Below are 16,101 nucleotides of genomic sequence, written 5' to 3' on the forward strand. Positions count from 1 at the left end.
CAGCCGGAGAAGGGCGCGCGCGGCGGCGCCGCAAACGCGTCACCGCCGCGCGACTAGCCGGATAGCAGGCGCGAGCGCGCCGGAACTGCGTCACCCGGGGGAGGGGGGCGCCGGGCGGCCCGCGCGCAGGGGCGGAGCCTGGCGGCCCCGTCCACCAGCACTTCCGGCCTGGGTCCTCATCCCCGCCGGTAGGGAAACTCAGCCAGAACCGACCGAGTCCACTCGACACGGCGCTCAATAAAGAGGCGGAGTCAGACTCTGGGTTAACCTACTTTTACTGACGGCTGGGAGGAGGGAGCCGGGGAGGGCTCGTCCGTATAGAGGCTGGCGCCGGAGCAGGGGTCCCGAGCCCCTGAGCCCGTGTCCTGGGCAGGCCCACAGCCTGGCCCTCAGGTCAAAGGCCTCGCGCAGAGACGTGCTCGCGCACGGCTAACAACAGGCTCCCGCGGGACTGGTGCGTAGTGTCTCTTCCACGGTGCAGATACTCCCACCGTGGCCGACTTCAAGCTGCCAGGTCACAGCACTCAAGGAGGCGCTGAGAAGCGGGGCACAACTGCTTGACAGGGCCATGAGCTGGTTCAGCGTAGCACTCCGCTCCCCGGGACATGAGCCCCTCTCCCCGCAGAGCCCGAAGGCAGCTGTCGCCCAAGGCCCCACGCATTCAGCCTGAGCCTGGCCCCGCAGCCTCACCAGCCACCTGCAGCATCTTCCACCTTGGCTCCAGCCGCCCTCTCAGGTACATCAGGGCCTGCGTGTCCTCTGGGGCGGCCATGGAGAAGGGGCCCAGGCTGGGGGGTGCCTCCCCGTTCAGCACCCTGGCCAGGACTGTCGCAAGCTGGGGTGTGGATTCCTGGGCCAGCAGCAGAGGTGGAAGCCGTGAGTCACGTGTTTCTCCCCACCTCCCATCCCACAGCAGGTCCACCCCACCCAGCTCACCTCATCCACAAGGGCGAAGACTCGGCCGCCTGCCGGGCCCCGAAGCAGTGCAGCCAGGAGTGCAGCCTGGGGGTCCCGCAGGCCATGGCCCGGCCCCAGCGCCACCAGCACCAGGTCAGGCTGGAAGCTGTAGGCCAGGGGCAGCACCAGGGCCAGGACACAGCTCAGGAACCCACCAGTTGTCTGTGGGAGTGACAGCGGCATAGCCCAGACCATCATCCAGGGAACTCTGGCCAGCTCGGGTCACCCCACCTCCCAATCTTGGGTGGGCAGGCACCCACACCCACAGCCCCGCCAGGAAGGGCAGGTAAAGGCCCGGAGTCTGGCCCTCATGCCGGTGCTAGTGAGCAGCAGCTGCCCTGCCCTGTGAGCCCCCCCCACTCACCACCGGCAGTGGCACAGAGACATGGAACATGGACGGGGCAGTTGCCTCCTCGCCCCCAATGTTCAGCCATAGATTCCTCCTTCCAGGGGAGAGCAAGTATATGGATATACGTGCTTGTGTGTGAGATGCCGCCCACCCTCCAGAGCCCAGACAGATGAGGAACAGCTCAGGGGCAGAGATGCTAGGACTGCTGACCCTCCGTGCTGGAGACCCGCCTGGCACTGCTCCCAGGGGGCCCTTCTGGAATTCCAGCTGCAGAAGGCCCCGCCCACCTGTCACCCAGGAATCCAGGGTGATATGCTCACCCACCCACTTGTGAAACCGGAGGTACATATGACCCGAGAGTCATACCCGTCATCGGTGAGATCTGGGGGCCGATCCAGCTTTCCCACGGCCACACAGAGCAGCCTGGAGGGAGAGTTGGCTCCTGGATGAGTTGCACACGCCATACCTGGAGCCCATTCCCAGAGCCCTTCCCACGCAGCCAGCCCACGAGCCCTGCCTTGGAGCCTTGGACCAACCAGGAAGGGACTTACCTCTGGGCTCCGTGGGACAGGCCATACCGAACAGCCACATCCAGGGTGGCAGCTGCAGCAGGGACTGGGGTGGCTGCCGTGCCACTGCTCACCTGTGGGGTGGTAACAGGTGTAAAGGGCAACTCCCAAGCTGGGAGTCCCTTCTTTGCCCCTGGCTACGGAGTATCATCTGTGCAATTTGAGGTCAAACTGCTTCAACTGCTTCACTCCTTTTCTTAAAATAAGATGCTTAAAACTACAAGTCATCCCCTTCACCTCTCTGCCAAGAGAATTTCCTTGAGGGAACTGAGGGGTGCTCCTGAACTCTGTCCCTGGGGGCTGTTCTGGGAAGGATCCTGGGCACAAAGAAACACTCACGTCGACATGGTTCTGTACCACCCAGCCCTGCCCTGACTCCCAGGTGCCCCCACCTGCCCATCCAGGATCCTGTCCAAGAGGTATAGGACCTTCCCGAGCGCAATGAGGGCCTCGTCCTGGGCCAGGGCCTCATGTGGCCTGTGGTAGACAAACCAGGGGAACACAAGGAGACGCCGTGACACGCAGGCCACAGCTGAGTCACAGACACGTGCAGACATGACCTGGTCCCTCCCCGCAGGCCCACCCTGCCCACCTGGCCCAGGCCTGCATCTCCTCCTGCAGCAGTGACCCCTCCTCACAGAGGACACCCGGGGGCAGGGCCAGGCCTGTGACTGGTGCAGTCAGGGCAACAGCCACACGGACAGGGGGTGTGGGGTGGAGGCGCAACTGATCCAGGAGCGAGCTCAGAGCAGCTGCGGCCTGGGTCACCACTGCCTTGAATTCGGGCTCCCCTGGCGGCAGTGGTGAGGGCCTCCCCTCTGGGCAGCGGGTGCTGGAGCTCAGTACAGGGGCGGCACCTAGGGGTACAGGGTGGTTCAGAGTCATAGCCACCTACGGGAGCCTGAGGCACCATCCCACCTGCCAACCCAAGTCAGGCTGACCTTGCTGCTGGAGGCTCACCCAGTGAGGGGCCTGGGCTGCCCGCACACACTGGAGGGACTCCAGAGCGCTGCGAGGAGAAGCAGGATCATGAGGCCCAGCCTCCCACCCCGGCCCTTCCCAGCCTCCCACCCCGGCCCTTCCCACCCTCCCACCCCGGCCCTTCCCACCCTCCCTCCTCCCGGCCCCTCCCACCCTCCCTCCTCCCGGCCCCGCACCTGCTGTGGGGCTCCATGGGCCCTGACAAGGGCAGGGCAGGGTCGCCCAGCAGCGCTCGCACCATCATGCACACAGACTGGGAGAGGGACTCCAGGTGGTAGCCGCCCTGGGAGGAGGAGGAAGCAGAAACACGACAGGGCAGGAGGGTCACGGCCCCAGGCAGGAGCCCCGCCCCGCATGGCAGCAACCTCTGATGGCACCCCGGCCTCCGGCCTAGGCGCCCTCCCCCTTGCCGCGGTCACCTCCAGCACGGCGCAGACCCGGCCGCCAGCCAGCACCTGCAGCAGCTGTGTGAGGTGGGAGAAGCACTCCGGTGTGGCCAGCATCTGCCCCTGCAGCCAGACCTGGGCGTGAGGCGGGCCTGGCCTGGGACCCCAGAAGTCCCCAGGCCCTCACTTGGCAGCCCGGCCAGGCCCTCACCTCAGGATCGCCAATGGCTGAGTCGAATCCTGCAGAGACTAGGACCAGCTCAGGGTCGAACTGCAGGCAAGGCCCAGTGGGAAGGGGCAGAAAAGAAGCTGGAGCAGAGGCAGAGGGGAGGCCCCTCCAGAGAGACCCTCCTAACCCCCAGCCTCCTAACCTATTCCACTCTGGTGGGGAGAGGGGGTGCTCTGGGTACTGAATCCCCCTCCCCTCCTGCCTCCACCCGCCCCCCCCCCCCCCCCCGAGAGTCACCTCAAAGGCCAGGGGCAGCAGCACGTGCAGGAAGGCAGCCACGTAGTCAGCATTTCCCATCCCAACCTGCAGCCAAGGGACGTCAGAGCAGCCCTGCCAGGGACGACTGCAGGGTCTTCAACCCCAGGCCCGGCTTCTAGGGGTGGTTCTGGCCAGACGCCCTAGGCTACACACGGGATAGGGGAGCGTAGGCTGGGTAATGGCCTGGGGGGGTTCAGCGGGAGCCAGTACCTGGTTCCAGGGCAGGTTGACAGTGAAGCCGAGGCCACGTCCCCGCCCGACAGCATCAGCATCTGACTCCCGCAGACACGGCCAGAAGTGCCCATGCTCGTAGCGGTGCCAGGAGAAGTAAAGGACGCTGCACAGCCAGCCAGGGTCAGAGGTCAGAGGTTAGGCCCCCCTCAGCCTCAGAGCTCCTGGCAGAACCCTGACCCCCGCCCCCTAGCCTCCGAGCACACAGCCATGTCTCCCCTCTCAGGCTGTGCTCATTCTGAAAAGGGGGGTAGCAGGGAGGCCCCCGCTTACCTGGGGTCATCCTCGAAGATATATTGGATGCCCTGACCATGATGGATATCCCAGTCAACGATAAGGATCCTGGGACAGACAGTTCTGGGGTTGCTGAGGGGCCGGGCCTCCCACTCCTGGCCAGGAGCCAGGCCCAGGATGGGAAGGGGCCCCTCTGTCCCCACGTCCCATCTGGCCTGAGCCTTACGCTGCAGCCAGACTGGCACAAACCTGTGCAACCCGTGCTTCTGCTGGGCGTGTTTGGCTGCTACGGCTACATTGTTAAACACGCAGAATCCGTTGGCAGTAGTCCTCTGGCTGTGGTGCCCAGGAGGCCTGGGGGTGAGCGTGGGGCAGGTCGGGTCATTGTGCCTTCACAGGGCCCCCGCAGGTCAGGGGTGGGGGGCCACGCTCACCTCACCAGAGCGAGCCCGTTGCGCACAGCTCCTGTCAGCACGGCGTCCACCAGCTGCAGCGCGGCCCCCGCGGCCAGCCGGGCACAGTGGAAGGTACTCTGCGGGGGCAAGGGTCTAGGTCAGCCCCCTGCTCCCCACCCCTCCCAGGCTCTACCAAGGCCGGTGCCAGGTTACAGGGCACCAAGCAGTGAGCAGAACTGGCCAGGCCAGTCCCGGGTACCTGCAGCGGCAGCCAACAGGGCACAGCACACGGGAGCATGGGCCACGAACAGGCACAAGTACCAGATGTGTAACTGGGTGGGTGGGTTAGCCAGGGCACGCACCGGATGGAGATAGACAGCATCATACTGCTTGGACAGGGCCTGGAGCTCCCTGGTGCCCAAGGCCTGGGTCTCCCGCAACAGCGCCACGTACTCGGGGCTGCAAAGAGGCAGGCAGGCAAGGCAGGGTCGCCAGGAGGAGCAGGTAGAGGACAGAAGGAGTGCCCGCCTCATTGCTCGCGAGCCTACCCACCCGATAGGGAAACTGAGGCTTGGTGGGAGGCTCTGTGTGCCTGCACCGCAGTTCGGGGCAGGCCCCGCCTCCCAGGGCCACGGCCCGCCCCCCACCTGACCTGTGCACCAGGCCCAGCTCCGCCTCCGAGGCCTCTCGAGCTACCAGCCGCAGACACCTTTGCTCCAGACCATGCTGCTGCAGGCGCTCCAGGGCAGTGGTCAGGCGCTCAGGACACTCGATCTCACACTCAGGGCTGAGTGGACAGAGCACTCAGCGTCCGGAGCCTCTGTCTTCACCCCCCTCCTCTCCCTCTGCCAGACCCCACTTACTCGTCCCAGAGCAGCTGGGCGGCCGTCATGTCCTCGTGGTACACAAGTGCGGTCCCCATGGCCCGCCCGGGGTCACTGTGGGCCACTCAGGGTCGGCAGGACCCAACGCTCCCGCTCACAGGCAGGTCAGTGCGCCGCCTGCCCCTCGTGGCAACCCCAGGGAGCAGCAGGGGCGCCACCGGAGCCTGGGCGGAATCTCAGGAAGCCCGGACAGGAAGGAGGCCCCAGCCCCAGGTGGCTACAGAGCCAGGCCAGGGTCGCCCGGGGAGCTCCCGAGCCCTGGCTTCCAGCTTGTCCCACGCGGGCCTGCCTTGCGCCCGCCTCCGGCTGCCCCAGTCCCCGCCCCGACGACGCAGCAGGGCGGGCCCAGGACTGAGCCCCTAGGGCTCCGCGCGCCTCCCTTCCCGCCAGCAGCGGCTCCCTCTCCCCAGCCTCGCACCCCTGCGGGAGTCCGAGCGGCCCGGTGGGAAGCGGGACGGCCAGGGTGCCTAAGCTCCGCGGGCTGTCGCGGCGGCGCCACGCGGGTCCGCGCCCCCCGCCCCGGGCCTCCTCCAGGCCCGCCCAGACCTCGCGCCGCGGCTCAGACACAGCGGTTGTCCCTCGCCGCCCCGCTTTGCCCGAGGACCCGCAGCGAGGGCTCAGGGAGAAGGGAAGGAGCGCGAGGCTGAGCGTCCGAGGGAACGAGGCAATGAGACAGCCTCGCCCCGGGATGGGGGCCAGGACTCAGGCCGGCCGGGGCTGCAGCGCAGCGCTGCCCTCGAAGCGCAAGAAGTGTCCGATTGAAGAAGCTCCAGGAAGACCCCCGGCCGAGACTCGGGGTGTCAGGGCTGTGGCTGAGAAGCCGAACAGGAGCGCCACCGCGTGGGGAAGGCCAGGGAGGGGGCCAACAGAGTGGGGTCCGGGCGAGGGAGGGATGAGCGTGAAGGACCGCGGGCCCAGCCAAGAACAGGAGGGTCAGAGACAGGAGGAAACAAGGAGCCCCCGGCCTCAAACCCGGCTTCGGGGGACTGAGCCCGTGGACCGGGCCTGGGCCTGGAGGGCAGACGTTCTAAGCCTGTCTCGGGTTGGGGCGAGATGGCTGGGCCTGCGAGGGCTGGTCTCCGCGGCGGGAGACCAGGAGGCGGGGCGGGGGCCCCGGGCTCTGGGGGTGGGGCCCTGGGCGGGCGTGCTCACTCCGGTCCTTGGTCGCCCCAGCTGTACGGGGACGACCCCCACGGCGGGGCAGCCGTAGAGGGAGGCCCTGGCACTGCCCCGCGGCCCGCAGCCTCGCTCGAAATACCCCCGCCCCGGCCCGGGTGCCTGCCCGCGTGGGCCCCCGGCCGCCACGGGGCTCCGGAAGGCGTGCCCGCCCCGGAGCCAATCAGAGCAGCTCGGAAGCGGCGCACGTGGTCGCGAGGCGTGGTCAGCGGCCGGCCGCCCCGCGGAGATGGCTGAATGCCTGCGTCACGGGCGCCGGCGGGCCTAGGTTGAGACGGGCGGTATCCACTGTGGCAACTTGTCTTGACCGTATATTCGGCTGAACCAGCTGTGCGCGAGGCCGGGAGAAGGAAGACGGGCTAATCCCGCCTTGCGCGCTCCTGCCGAGGGAAACAGTCGGGAGGAGCCCCAGGATGGCCCCTGGTCCATGGGCAAGTCTTCTGCAACGGCCAGCAGAGGGCTCCGCGGGCTCGCCAGCGCTGGCTGGGGATGGCCGGGCCTGCGACAGGAATAGGAACACGGAAACCACCCTCTGCTACAGCACAGGCGTCTCAGAGGCCCCTGAGAAGCCGCGAGCGTCTTGCGTGACCCTGCCACCCCAAGAACCTGGCCTTAGAGAGTGCGGGGACCCCAGAGTTGACACCTGAGTTGGACCTTGACCCCCCTCACCCCCATCAGGCCCTGCCCTGCATCTGGCTCCAGGGCCTAAGCTTAGAGGAAGGAAACAGCAACCCAAGAGGAAGGAAACGGCAACCCACTCCGGTGTTTTTGCCTGGAGAATGCCATGGACAGAGGAGCCTGGCTACAGTCCATGGGGTCTCAAGGAGTCGGACAGGCGGAGCAACTACACAAGGACAAAAGGGCGGGGCCAAGCCCTAACTTGGGGGCTCCAGGCTTGAGGCTCACTGACACAGGTTGGGGGGGGGGTCAGCTTTGTGACCTGGGAAGGAAAGGTTGCCCAGGCCCAGTGGCTCAGGGTGGGGAGAAACTCCCAGACCAGCCTCCTTACTCCAAACAAAAACCTAAAGCTGGAGCTCCAGCCCAGGAATGAGGAGGTGAAGCAGAGCGAGACCTACAAAAGGGTTTATTTCATCCAGCCGAGGGGCCACCATGTGGCCAACGTACATTCCAGGCTGGGGGCGAGGAAGTGTCCACACGGACGCCCCCAGGAGACGCATCCCTGAGTCGGCATCCTGTCCTTCCTTTTCAGCACAGGTCAGAGAAGGCAGGGTCAGGACTTGATCCCAAGCCCCGTCCCACCCCACTGGCTCTAAAGCTTCTGGTGCATCCTGGGGGCGGGGACTGCTGCTGGCAGGGTCAGAGGCCAGCCCCAGGTCAGGTGGGCATCCTATCCAGAAAGTCCAGATGCTCCTCCGAGGTTAGGCTGAGATGGGGTCTGTGAGCAGAGGAACAGGCTTCCAAGAGAGGTTCCGTGGAGCATGGGGAATCCAGCCTCAGCCAAGGTCACAGTGGCAGATGGGATCTCCCGTCCAGGTGGAGCTCCAGCCAGGGCCCAGGAGTCTTCACAAGGCTGTCTCCTTGGAGGCCTTGGCCCCCAGCTGCCGGGGAGGCTTGAAGCTGAGCACCTCTTTATATGTGACACCTGAGGCCAGGACAGAATCACGGGAGAAGGAGCCCACCACCCATCAGACAGGTCCACGGGCACACCAAGGGCGGGCGCCAGCAACCAAGACCAAGCGCCTGCCCGGACCAGCGATAGCTCCTGAGATTCCACTCGGGGTGGGGATGGGGAAAACTGGGCCCAGAGCACAGGTCACTGACCTAGGGGCTCACTGCCCCCCTAAATTACAGTCAGAGATCTTACTGACTGCCAGGGCTTAGGCACCAAGGCAGCTCCTTGGTCCCACACGTGCGAGTCCACTCGTGTCCGTCCACAGGGACTGTCCACCCTGATGGGACTCCTGTAGCCAGCGCAAACCCACGGCCCCTAGAGTGGCTTTGGCCCCACAGCCTGCCTCAGTGAACAGAGGATGTTGCAGGAACATAAACCAATGTGTTCACTCGAGTGGAGCTACGCAGAGTCCCACCAGGGCATTCCAGCTTCTGAATCCAGAACATCTATGAAGCCTCAAACAAGAGTCAAATTCCCACTGACCACCTGCATCTCGGGCTTCCTCACCAGTCCCCATGTTCCCTGCACCATGCCCCGAGCGGGCAGTCCCAAGGGAGGGGGCGCTGTCCGCCTCCCCCAGCGTGCCCACACTCACCAGGCCAGGACAGCGCCCATCTGGGGGACCACTGGGGCTCCCAGAGCCCCATTCAGAGGCTCGACAACGCGTGGTCTGTGTGGTTTGCCCAGTGAGCAGCACTGTGGGGTGCCTCCCAGGCTGTCCCTCTGACCCTCATGAGGGAGGGGCCAGGCCACACGGGGGAGGTCCGTGTGGAAAAGCCCTCGCTGGAAGAATGGCCTTTCCCAGGGAGACAGGAAGTGATGAGCTTGAATTCCTGACCAGGGACTTAACCGCAAACAGGGTCTGTAGTAAAAGCTTTTGCTTTTACTACAGTTTGGGGCGATAACCACAGACAGGATCCTGTGGCCCACGGGTTTCGGTTTTCTGGTCTTTTTTTAGCAACCGAAAACTTACGAGCACAAAACAGCACAGACAAGGGTGGAGCCCCCACTGGTGGCACTGAGGACCCAGGGACTCTAAGGAGCTTGGTGTGAGCAGCACAGCCGCCCAGCTCTGCCCGCTCCTCCACGTCCAGGACCACAGCGCTGGCCTGAGGCTTGGCCGGGATGGGGTCTCGGACAGCACCCACCAGGCCCACAGCTCCAGCGGCCCTACTGCTGTGTCCCTCTCTCTCTGGGGGCCCAAAGCCACGGAGACACCACATGCGGGTTGAGGCCCCATCCAGCGTGGGGCGTCAGGGACCCGGCAGAGGGGAAGCTGGGGACCAGGCAGGCGTCCCTGAGCCCAGCCTCGGGCTGAGCAGGGGCAGGCAGCCCTCAGAGACCAGCAGGGCCCTCGGTCTGAGAGGACAGCTGGTGCAAAGCCTGGAGCGCAGAGCGCAGGTGGGGGTGCTCAGTGGGCTGGAGGGGACGGGCCGGGGTGCTGAAGGTGGAGGGCAGACAGGCTTCCTGGCACGGACCTGACCCTCCCAGCAGGACAAGGGTGCTGTATGGCTGCATGGTAGGAGAGATCCTCAAAGAGGCAAAAAGGCCAGGAGATCCAAGACGTACGAACAGAGGCCTGGGGAGGGGTTCTAAGGGGCTCCAGGTCAGCCCGGGCCCTGGCCTAGACGTGGATGGGCATGCTGGCCACTCCAGGCGCCAGGAGAGACCCAGTGCCTGGATCTGCCTTCTGACCTCCTGCTGCACTCCTCGCTGAACCTGCATCCAGGGCAGGGGGGGGCCCGGGACCCTGAGCCTGGCCACCCGCACAGCTGACCCGGGGCCTCCACTCACGCTTCCACTCGTCCAGGGTGCGGTCCACGTCATCAAAGGACTCATCGTACTTCTGGGCCTGGGGCTCGTCCTCCGTGTCGTGCAGTGACTCAAAGTAGGGATGGGCCAGCGCCTCGGCCGCCGTCACTCGCTGCTCTGCGTCCAGCACCAGCATTTTCTCCAGGAGGCTCACGGCTGCGGGGAGGGCAGTTCAGGCCGGCCAAGGGCAGCGTCCCAGGCCCGGGACCCATGCCCACCCCAGCGCCACCTACCCAGGGGGCTCGCGTTGGTCAGGACGGAGGCAAAATCTTTCTTCTCCAGCTCAGGGAGGCCCTTCATGTAGTTCTTGGCCTGCGCGGGAGGAGAGCATGCGGGGCCAGTCCCGGGCCCGTCCCCAGCCCCCGCCCGGCCCCCGGCTGACCTCGTCACTTTGCAGCCTCTGCACAAACTCTGCGGGAGGCGTCCCTGTCACCTTCATGATCTCCTTCAGCTGGTCCAGGTCTTGGCCAAGGTCAGGAACACAGAGTGGGCCAGAGACGGGGCTCGCCCACCCACCTGCTCCCGGCAGATGTCCCCCCAGCTGCAGGGTAAGCCCCTCAAACCCAGCCCCAGGTGCAGGGTAAGCCCCAGTCCGCCCCTCGGTGTAGGATACGGTCGTTGCCTTTGAAGAGCGTCTTCCCTGTGATCATCTCAGCCATGATGCAGCCCACGGACCAGATGTCCACTGAGACAGAAGCCCCTGTATGAGGGCTCCGCGGGCTGGGGAGGGGGCACACACAGACGGGAGGGCGGTGGAGGGGTCGTGGGCACCGGACCCATCTGGCCTGCCACCCCCCCCGCCCAGCCCCCCGCCCAGCTCCAAGCCTCGCCACGGCCCCCTGGGGAGCAGGGAGCGGGCGGGCAGCTCCTCACCCGTCTGCGTGTAGCGCATCCAGTTCAAGATGACCTCGGGCGCGCGGTACCACCGGGTCACCACGTAGCCGGTCATCTCGCTGTCTGCCTGCCGGGCCAGGCCGAAGTCCAGGATCTACAGCCAGAGTCAGAGGGGGTGGGGAGCAGAGCGGTCCCTGGGGAGCGGGTGGGCCGACTGTGGTCCAGAAGACCCCAAGGGGCCCGGGCACAGTGGGGCCGTGAGCCAACCCTCTGGGGCTGAGGTCTCAGCCACGTGCCCCTAACCCTGCCCGCAGGGCCCCCCGTCACAGCCAGGGCCCCCAGCCCAATGGGCTGCGCCTGCCCCCAACCCTCAGTAACAGGCCCCCGGGGGTCACCTCCCCCACGCTCCGCCCCTGCAGCTGCCCCAGCCCGGCCAGTGCCTCTGTGCAGACCCACTCCGCCCCACTTCTCCTCAAGCGGGTATAGGCATGTGCCCGGGCCACCCCACCGAGTGCCGCCCTAGGAACCCGGCCACGACCCAGAAGGCTGGGGTCTGGTCCGTCCGTGTGGGCCTGGGCCGGCCCACCTCCGGGCCTGAGAGCAGGGGCCCAGCAGGCGGATGGGCAGGTGCAGGGGGGCCCCAAGTGCCCGGCCCCACACACCTTCAGCTCACAGTCCTCGTTCACAGCCAGGTTGCTGGGCTTCAGGTCCTGGGGACAAAGGGGGGTGTCAGCGCAGTGCCACCCAGCAGACCCAGGGCCCGAGCAGCGCCTGAACGTGGGGGCATGGCTGGCCTCCCCACAGCCCTTCCAGGAAGGGTGGGTTACCCGCCCCAGGCTGTGTGCAGATGGGGTACTCCCTCGGTGGGACCGGCAGCTACATGACAGAGCCCCTTGCACCCACAGCCAGGAGAGGCACCTCCCCCCGGGCCAGGACTCACCCTATGGATGACGCCGGCAGCGTGGATGTACTGTGGGGACAGAGAGCGGTCAGTGGCCGTCGGCTTAGGAGCCCACACTCCGGCCCGCGCGGGGCCCCTCCCAGCCCAGCAGCCCCGTGTCCCACCTTCAGCCCCTTGAGCGTCTGGTAGACGAGGAACTGCACCCGGTCTTCGCTCAGCTTCTCGTGCTTCATGAGCTTTCCCAGGTCGGTGCCCATGAACGGCATCACCAGGTAGCTACGGCGCACGATGGGGCAGAGACGCTCAGGGCCGCACGGGGCCCCGTCACCCTGCGGCACGCAGTCCCCGCCTCCCACGGCGCTGCCCCGGGCCCCACCCCGCGGGCCCCGCGACACCAGGCAGGTGAGGACTGTGCTTTGGCGTTTCCGAAGGGTAACCAGGGAGACCGAGGTTTGAGGCAGGGGAGGGGGGCGAAAAAAAGCAGAGTGGTGCCTCTGGACAGGGGGCAAGCTGGACAGGATGGGGAGACGGGGAGACACCCCAAGCACCCCACCAGGAAGCCAGGCCAGTCTGTATGCGTCCTTGACCTCCGCAAGGCTGGGCAGCGAGGAGCCCATCTCTTCTGCTCTTGCTCGGCTGGGCCCCGGGCTCCTAGCCGAGGGGAGCGTGAGTCCAGGGGTAGCCACCTGGGCAGTCACGCGGCATGCACGGCAGAACAGTCAGCAGTGGGCCCCCTGCGCCCCTCCCCTCCCGCCGGCAAAGGTCAGCAGCTCCAGTTACAGGCACAGCCTCAGGGCCCACGTCCCGGAGCACGGGACCGCTGACAGCCCCTGGGGCCAAGACTCACACCTCTGGCACTGGAGGAGGCCCAGGTCCACCCCGCCGCACCAGGGGCATGTGGCAGACCCCTGGCCAGGCTGCAGGGTGAGGCCCGCCTCAAGGGGCCCCCGCCAACCCCAAACCTGAAGTTGACACCCAGGAGTCACCCAACACCAGCGCCCTAACCGGCCAGCCCCGGGCTGGCACTCACAAGTCCGTGAAGTCATCCAGTGTCTCGTCGGGTGTGAACACGTCCAGCAGCCCAATCACCTGGGGAGGAGGCCAAGCACCGGGTGGGCGGGGGCTCAGGCACCCACTGCAGGAGAGCCCCCTGCAGCTGCCCATGGGCCCAGCTCTGCCCACTGGCAGCTCTACCTTGCTCTGGCACACATGCCCACAGACAAAGGCTATTTCTGGAGGGAGACTGCGGGCACCCTCTGGGGGAGGGGCAGCCTCAAGTCCGGGGCAGCCCCCAGCCATCGAAGGAGCTCAGCCCTTGGCCTGTCCTCCCCGCTCTTCCTGTCCCTACTGAAGACCCAGGACCAGCATGGGAGCAGCCAGCCCTCAGCAGGGACCACGCCTCTGCCAGACGGGTCCAGGCAGGCAGCACTAGGAGCAAACTCACAGCCCCGCAGGCCTCCACTCAGGGGGTGACAGAGCACATGGGCAGTGTGACAGCTGGCACCCGGGCCTCCAGGGACCCCGTGAAGCCTGCACATCCAAGCGGCTGGAGGGACAGGTGGGCGTGCTGGCAGGGGGCAGGCCTGGCAGAGGCCACACGAGTGGTGGCCGAGGCAGGAGACAGAGGGCTCGGAGCACTTGAGGAACACGGGAGAGAGGCCAGGTGGCCAAGAACCAGGCCAGGGAGCTGCCAAGGAGAAGCCGAGAAAACTGAGCAGGCCCGCGACACCAAGTGAGGGCTGCCGGGATCCCAGGAGCCGCCGCAGGGCGCTAGGCGGGCATGCCGCTGGGTGCAGCCTTGGCTGCAGTGCAGGGACACAGTGGACACGAGGCGGAGGGATGCCTCCGTGACTGCCGCAGCCTCCAGGGCCAGAGCCGGGTGAAGAGGCGGGGACACTCAGAGAGGAGCCAGAGGCAGGAGAAGTGTCAGGAGGTGGTTTCAGCAAGGATCCCGGAGGTTCGGGGGAGGCGTGTCAGATTGATGGAAACTTCCAGGCCTCTGCCTTGCACAGGGAGGCCAGTGCTGGAGGTGAGGGGCTGGGGTAAAGGGGCGGAGGTGGGCACAGAACGGGCAGGACTGGGACACGCCTCAGCCTCTCGGAGACCGTTTCTTCCCAGGAACACAGGGTCATGAAAAGCAGAGCCTCCCAGCTAAGGGGGGCAGCTGCTGTGGGTCAGGAGGTCTGGGGGAAGGCAGAGAGCAGCGGCAGTGGGGAGGCCCGAGAAAGGACAGGGCTGGGAGGCCACAGGGCAGGAGCCCAGGGAGAGAGTGGACAGGCCGGGGCAGGGCGGGGAGCATGGCTGGGAGGGAAGGGACCACAGGAAGGCACTGGCAGAGGGTCGGTCCTCACGTGGACGAGTCCCGCATGTGAGCAGGTGTGGCCTGCAGGTAGCAATGCTGGCGCTTGGCGGGTATCCTTCACAAAGGGGATTCCACCCGGGAATGAGAGCAGGACCCACCCGAGGCGCTGAGTGGGTGGGCCCTGGAGCTGAGGGGAGTTTCCTGGTGGACGTGGGGACCAGGAGGTGCCAGCCCGCCTGACTGGCCAGGGTCTGGGCACCCAGGTCACCCTCAGACTGGGCAGGAGAGGCTTGCGGGCGGGGAAGCGGGCAGCTTTCAGGGTCACAGAAGGAACTGCACGGACGAGAAGCGGAAGGGCCCTCTGCGGCCCGCACTGTGCAGGCAGAGGCTCGCGGCAGCCTCGTGGGGTCTCCTGTGGGCAGGTCTGGAAACAGAGGAGACCCCTCCCCGGTGGTGGCCGGCCCTTCCTCACACTGTGGGCGTGGGCGTCACAGGAAGGGTCTGTGTGCCCGTGGGTGCCCAGTGCCCTCCATACACAGCTCACTGAACTCCTTCACCGTCAGAGACCCAGGGGCTCTGAGAGAACTGACAACTCTTGATTCTGCCTTCCTCCGCGTTCCCAGCTGCCGCAGCCCCAGGGCTGGGGCTCAGGAGGCAGACTGGGGTAAGGAGAGGAGCTGGAGAAGCAGGGAGGGGGCAGCCGGCCAGCGCGTGGAGGGGGACCTTCCAGGAAAACCCCTCCTACCCGCTGAGGTCCCCGGGGCTCAAGTCAAGGTTGCCAGCGAGCAGGGCTGGAGCCCCGCGGCCTGGGCCATCCCCAAGCAGGCCCTGGGCCGAAGAGCCAGCGGCGGCCGCGGGACTGGCCCAGGCGGAGCGCTCGAGAAACCAGGAAGCCGTCCTCTCGACCCCGCACGCTCAGGGACACGGCCCGACCCATGGCCCCCGCCCCGCCACCCCGAAGAGCAGCCCAGGGGTCTCCCGGGCGGGGCGTCTGGAGCCGGCGGGGGGTGAGCGGAGCGCGGCGGCCGCGGGGGGGTCCGGGCGGCGCGACTCACGTTCTCGTGGCGCATGTGCTTCAGCAGGCGCAGCTCGCGGTAGGCGCGCTTGGCGAACAGCTCGGACTGAAAGGGCCGGTACAGCTTCTTGATGGCCACCTTGGCGCCCGTGCGGCTGTCCACCGCCGAGCTGCGGGGCGCACAGCTCAGCGAGGGGCCGGGACACCCCACCCCCGGCCGCCCCGCCCGGCCTGCACTCACCACACGGCGCCGTAGGCGCCGGAGCCCACGGGCTGGAGATCCTGGTACACGACGCGCACCTCCCAGGCCGTCTTGGTCACCTCCTGGCGATAAAAGCCCTTGCGGGCGGGCGACGGGGAGCTCATGGCTGGCCGGGCACCGCCCCCGCCGCGGACACCGTGCCTCGAGTGCCGGGGACCCGGAATCCACGGGGTGACCCGGCGCGCACCCCGGGCCGCCGCCGCCGCCGCCGCCGCCGCCGGGGAACCCGGCCCCTGGCTGTCCCGTCCGGAGCTCCGACCCCGGCCCCCGCCTGGGCCGCCCGCGGCCCCTCCCCTGCGGGATGACCAACCGGCCCGGGGCCCGGGCGCACGTGACGCCCCCGCCCTCCCCCCGGCCCCGCGCCGCTGCCCTGCGGCCCCTCCGGAAACCTGAGGCGGCGCCGCCCGGGAGGCCGGAGGCGGGGGAGGGGAGCGCCGCCGCTCAGGGCAGCCCCGGGCCCCGGAGCCGACGCGGCTCCGGGACCGGCCTGCCTCCGCGCTCCGCCCTCGGGCTGGACTCGCCGGGCCGAGCGCGCGGTGTCTCTGCGGGAAGCCCGTGGGTCTCGTGTTTCCTCCTTCCCGCCGCGCCCCGGGGCGCTAGCCCGTCCTGACCGCCTGAGCTTGTCAGCTTCTACCCCCATCCCCAAATCACCGTCCAGCAGTCCCGCCAACTTCCTCCCCGCACCAGAGAACT

General features: G+C 67.3%; 2 protein-coding genes across 9 annotated transcripts; both read right to left on the reverse strand.

Moving 5' to 3' along the window:
* Positions 1 to 433: 433 nt before the first annotated feature.
* Positions 434 to 5,523, reverse strand: HDAC10 (histone deacetylase 10). Of its 3 annotated transcripts, XM_068971184.1 has the most exons (20): positions 5,453 to 5,523; positions 5,242 to 5,376; positions 4,952 to 5,048; positions 4,629 to 4,726; positions 4,444 to 4,548; positions 4,234 to 4,302; positions 3,940 to 4,066; positions 3,709 to 3,774; positions 3,454 to 3,513; positions 3,276 to 3,365; positions 3,033 to 3,139; positions 2,802 to 2,884; positions 2,468 to 2,732; positions 2,268 to 2,352; positions 1,858 to 1,949; positions 1,673 to 1,729; positions 1,322 to 1,400; positions 937 to 1,119; positions 691 to 850; positions 454 to 535 (listed from the first exon to the last, which is right to left on the reverse strand). In XM_068971184.1, exons 1-20 carry the CDS (start codon positions 5,509 to 5,511, stop codon positions 525 to 527), a joined length of 2,028 nt encoding a protein of 675 aa, XP_068827285.1. In that variant the 5' UTR covers positions 5,512 to 5,523; the 3' UTR covers positions 454 to 524. The 3 variants fall into 3 exon arrangements, with proteins under 3 accessions (XP_068827284.1, XP_068827286.1, XP_068827285.1); XM_068971183.1 differs by having other exon boundaries at positions 434 to 850; XM_068971185.1 differs by lacking the exon at positions 3,454 to 3,513 and having other exon boundaries at positions 434 to 850.
* A 2,262-nt stretch (positions 5,524 to 7,785) lies between these two features.
* MAPK12 (mitogen-activated protein kinase 12) lies at positions 7,786 to 15,586 on the reverse strand. 6 transcript variants are annotated; one of them, XM_068971191.1, is made up of 12 exons: positions 15,388 to 15,586; positions 15,187 to 15,316; positions 12,860 to 12,918; positions 11,994 to 12,105; positions 11,869 to 11,898; positions 11,591 to 11,638; positions 10,968 to 11,082; positions 10,708 to 10,779; positions 10,477 to 10,556; positions 10,328 to 10,406; positions 10,077 to 10,250; positions 7,786 to 8,252 (listed from the first exon to the last, which is right to left on the reverse strand). In XM_068971191.1, the coding sequence occupies exons 1-12, from the start codon at positions 15,510 to 15,512 to the stop codon at positions 8,173 to 8,175; spliced, it is 1,104 nt and encodes a 367-aa protein (XP_068827292.1). In that variant the 5' UTR covers positions 15,513 to 15,586; the 3' UTR covers positions 7,786 to 8,172. The 6 variants fall into 6 exon arrangements, with proteins under 6 accessions (XP_068827292.1, XP_068827294.1, XP_068827290.1 ...); XM_068971193.1 differs by lacking the exon at positions 11,869 to 11,898; XM_068971189.1 differs by having other exon boundaries at positions 7,786 to 10,250.
* Positions 15,587 to 16,101: the final 515 nt, after the last annotated feature.

The sequence above is a fragment of the Capricornis sumatraensis genome, chromosome 4 (genome assembly GCF_032405125.1).
Source record: "Capricornis sumatraensis isolate serow.1 chromosome 4, serow.2, whole genome shotgun sequence".
NCBI classification, from domain to species: domain Eukaryota; kingdom Metazoa; phylum Chordata; class Mammalia; order Artiodactyla; family Bovidae; genus Capricornis; species Capricornis sumatraensis.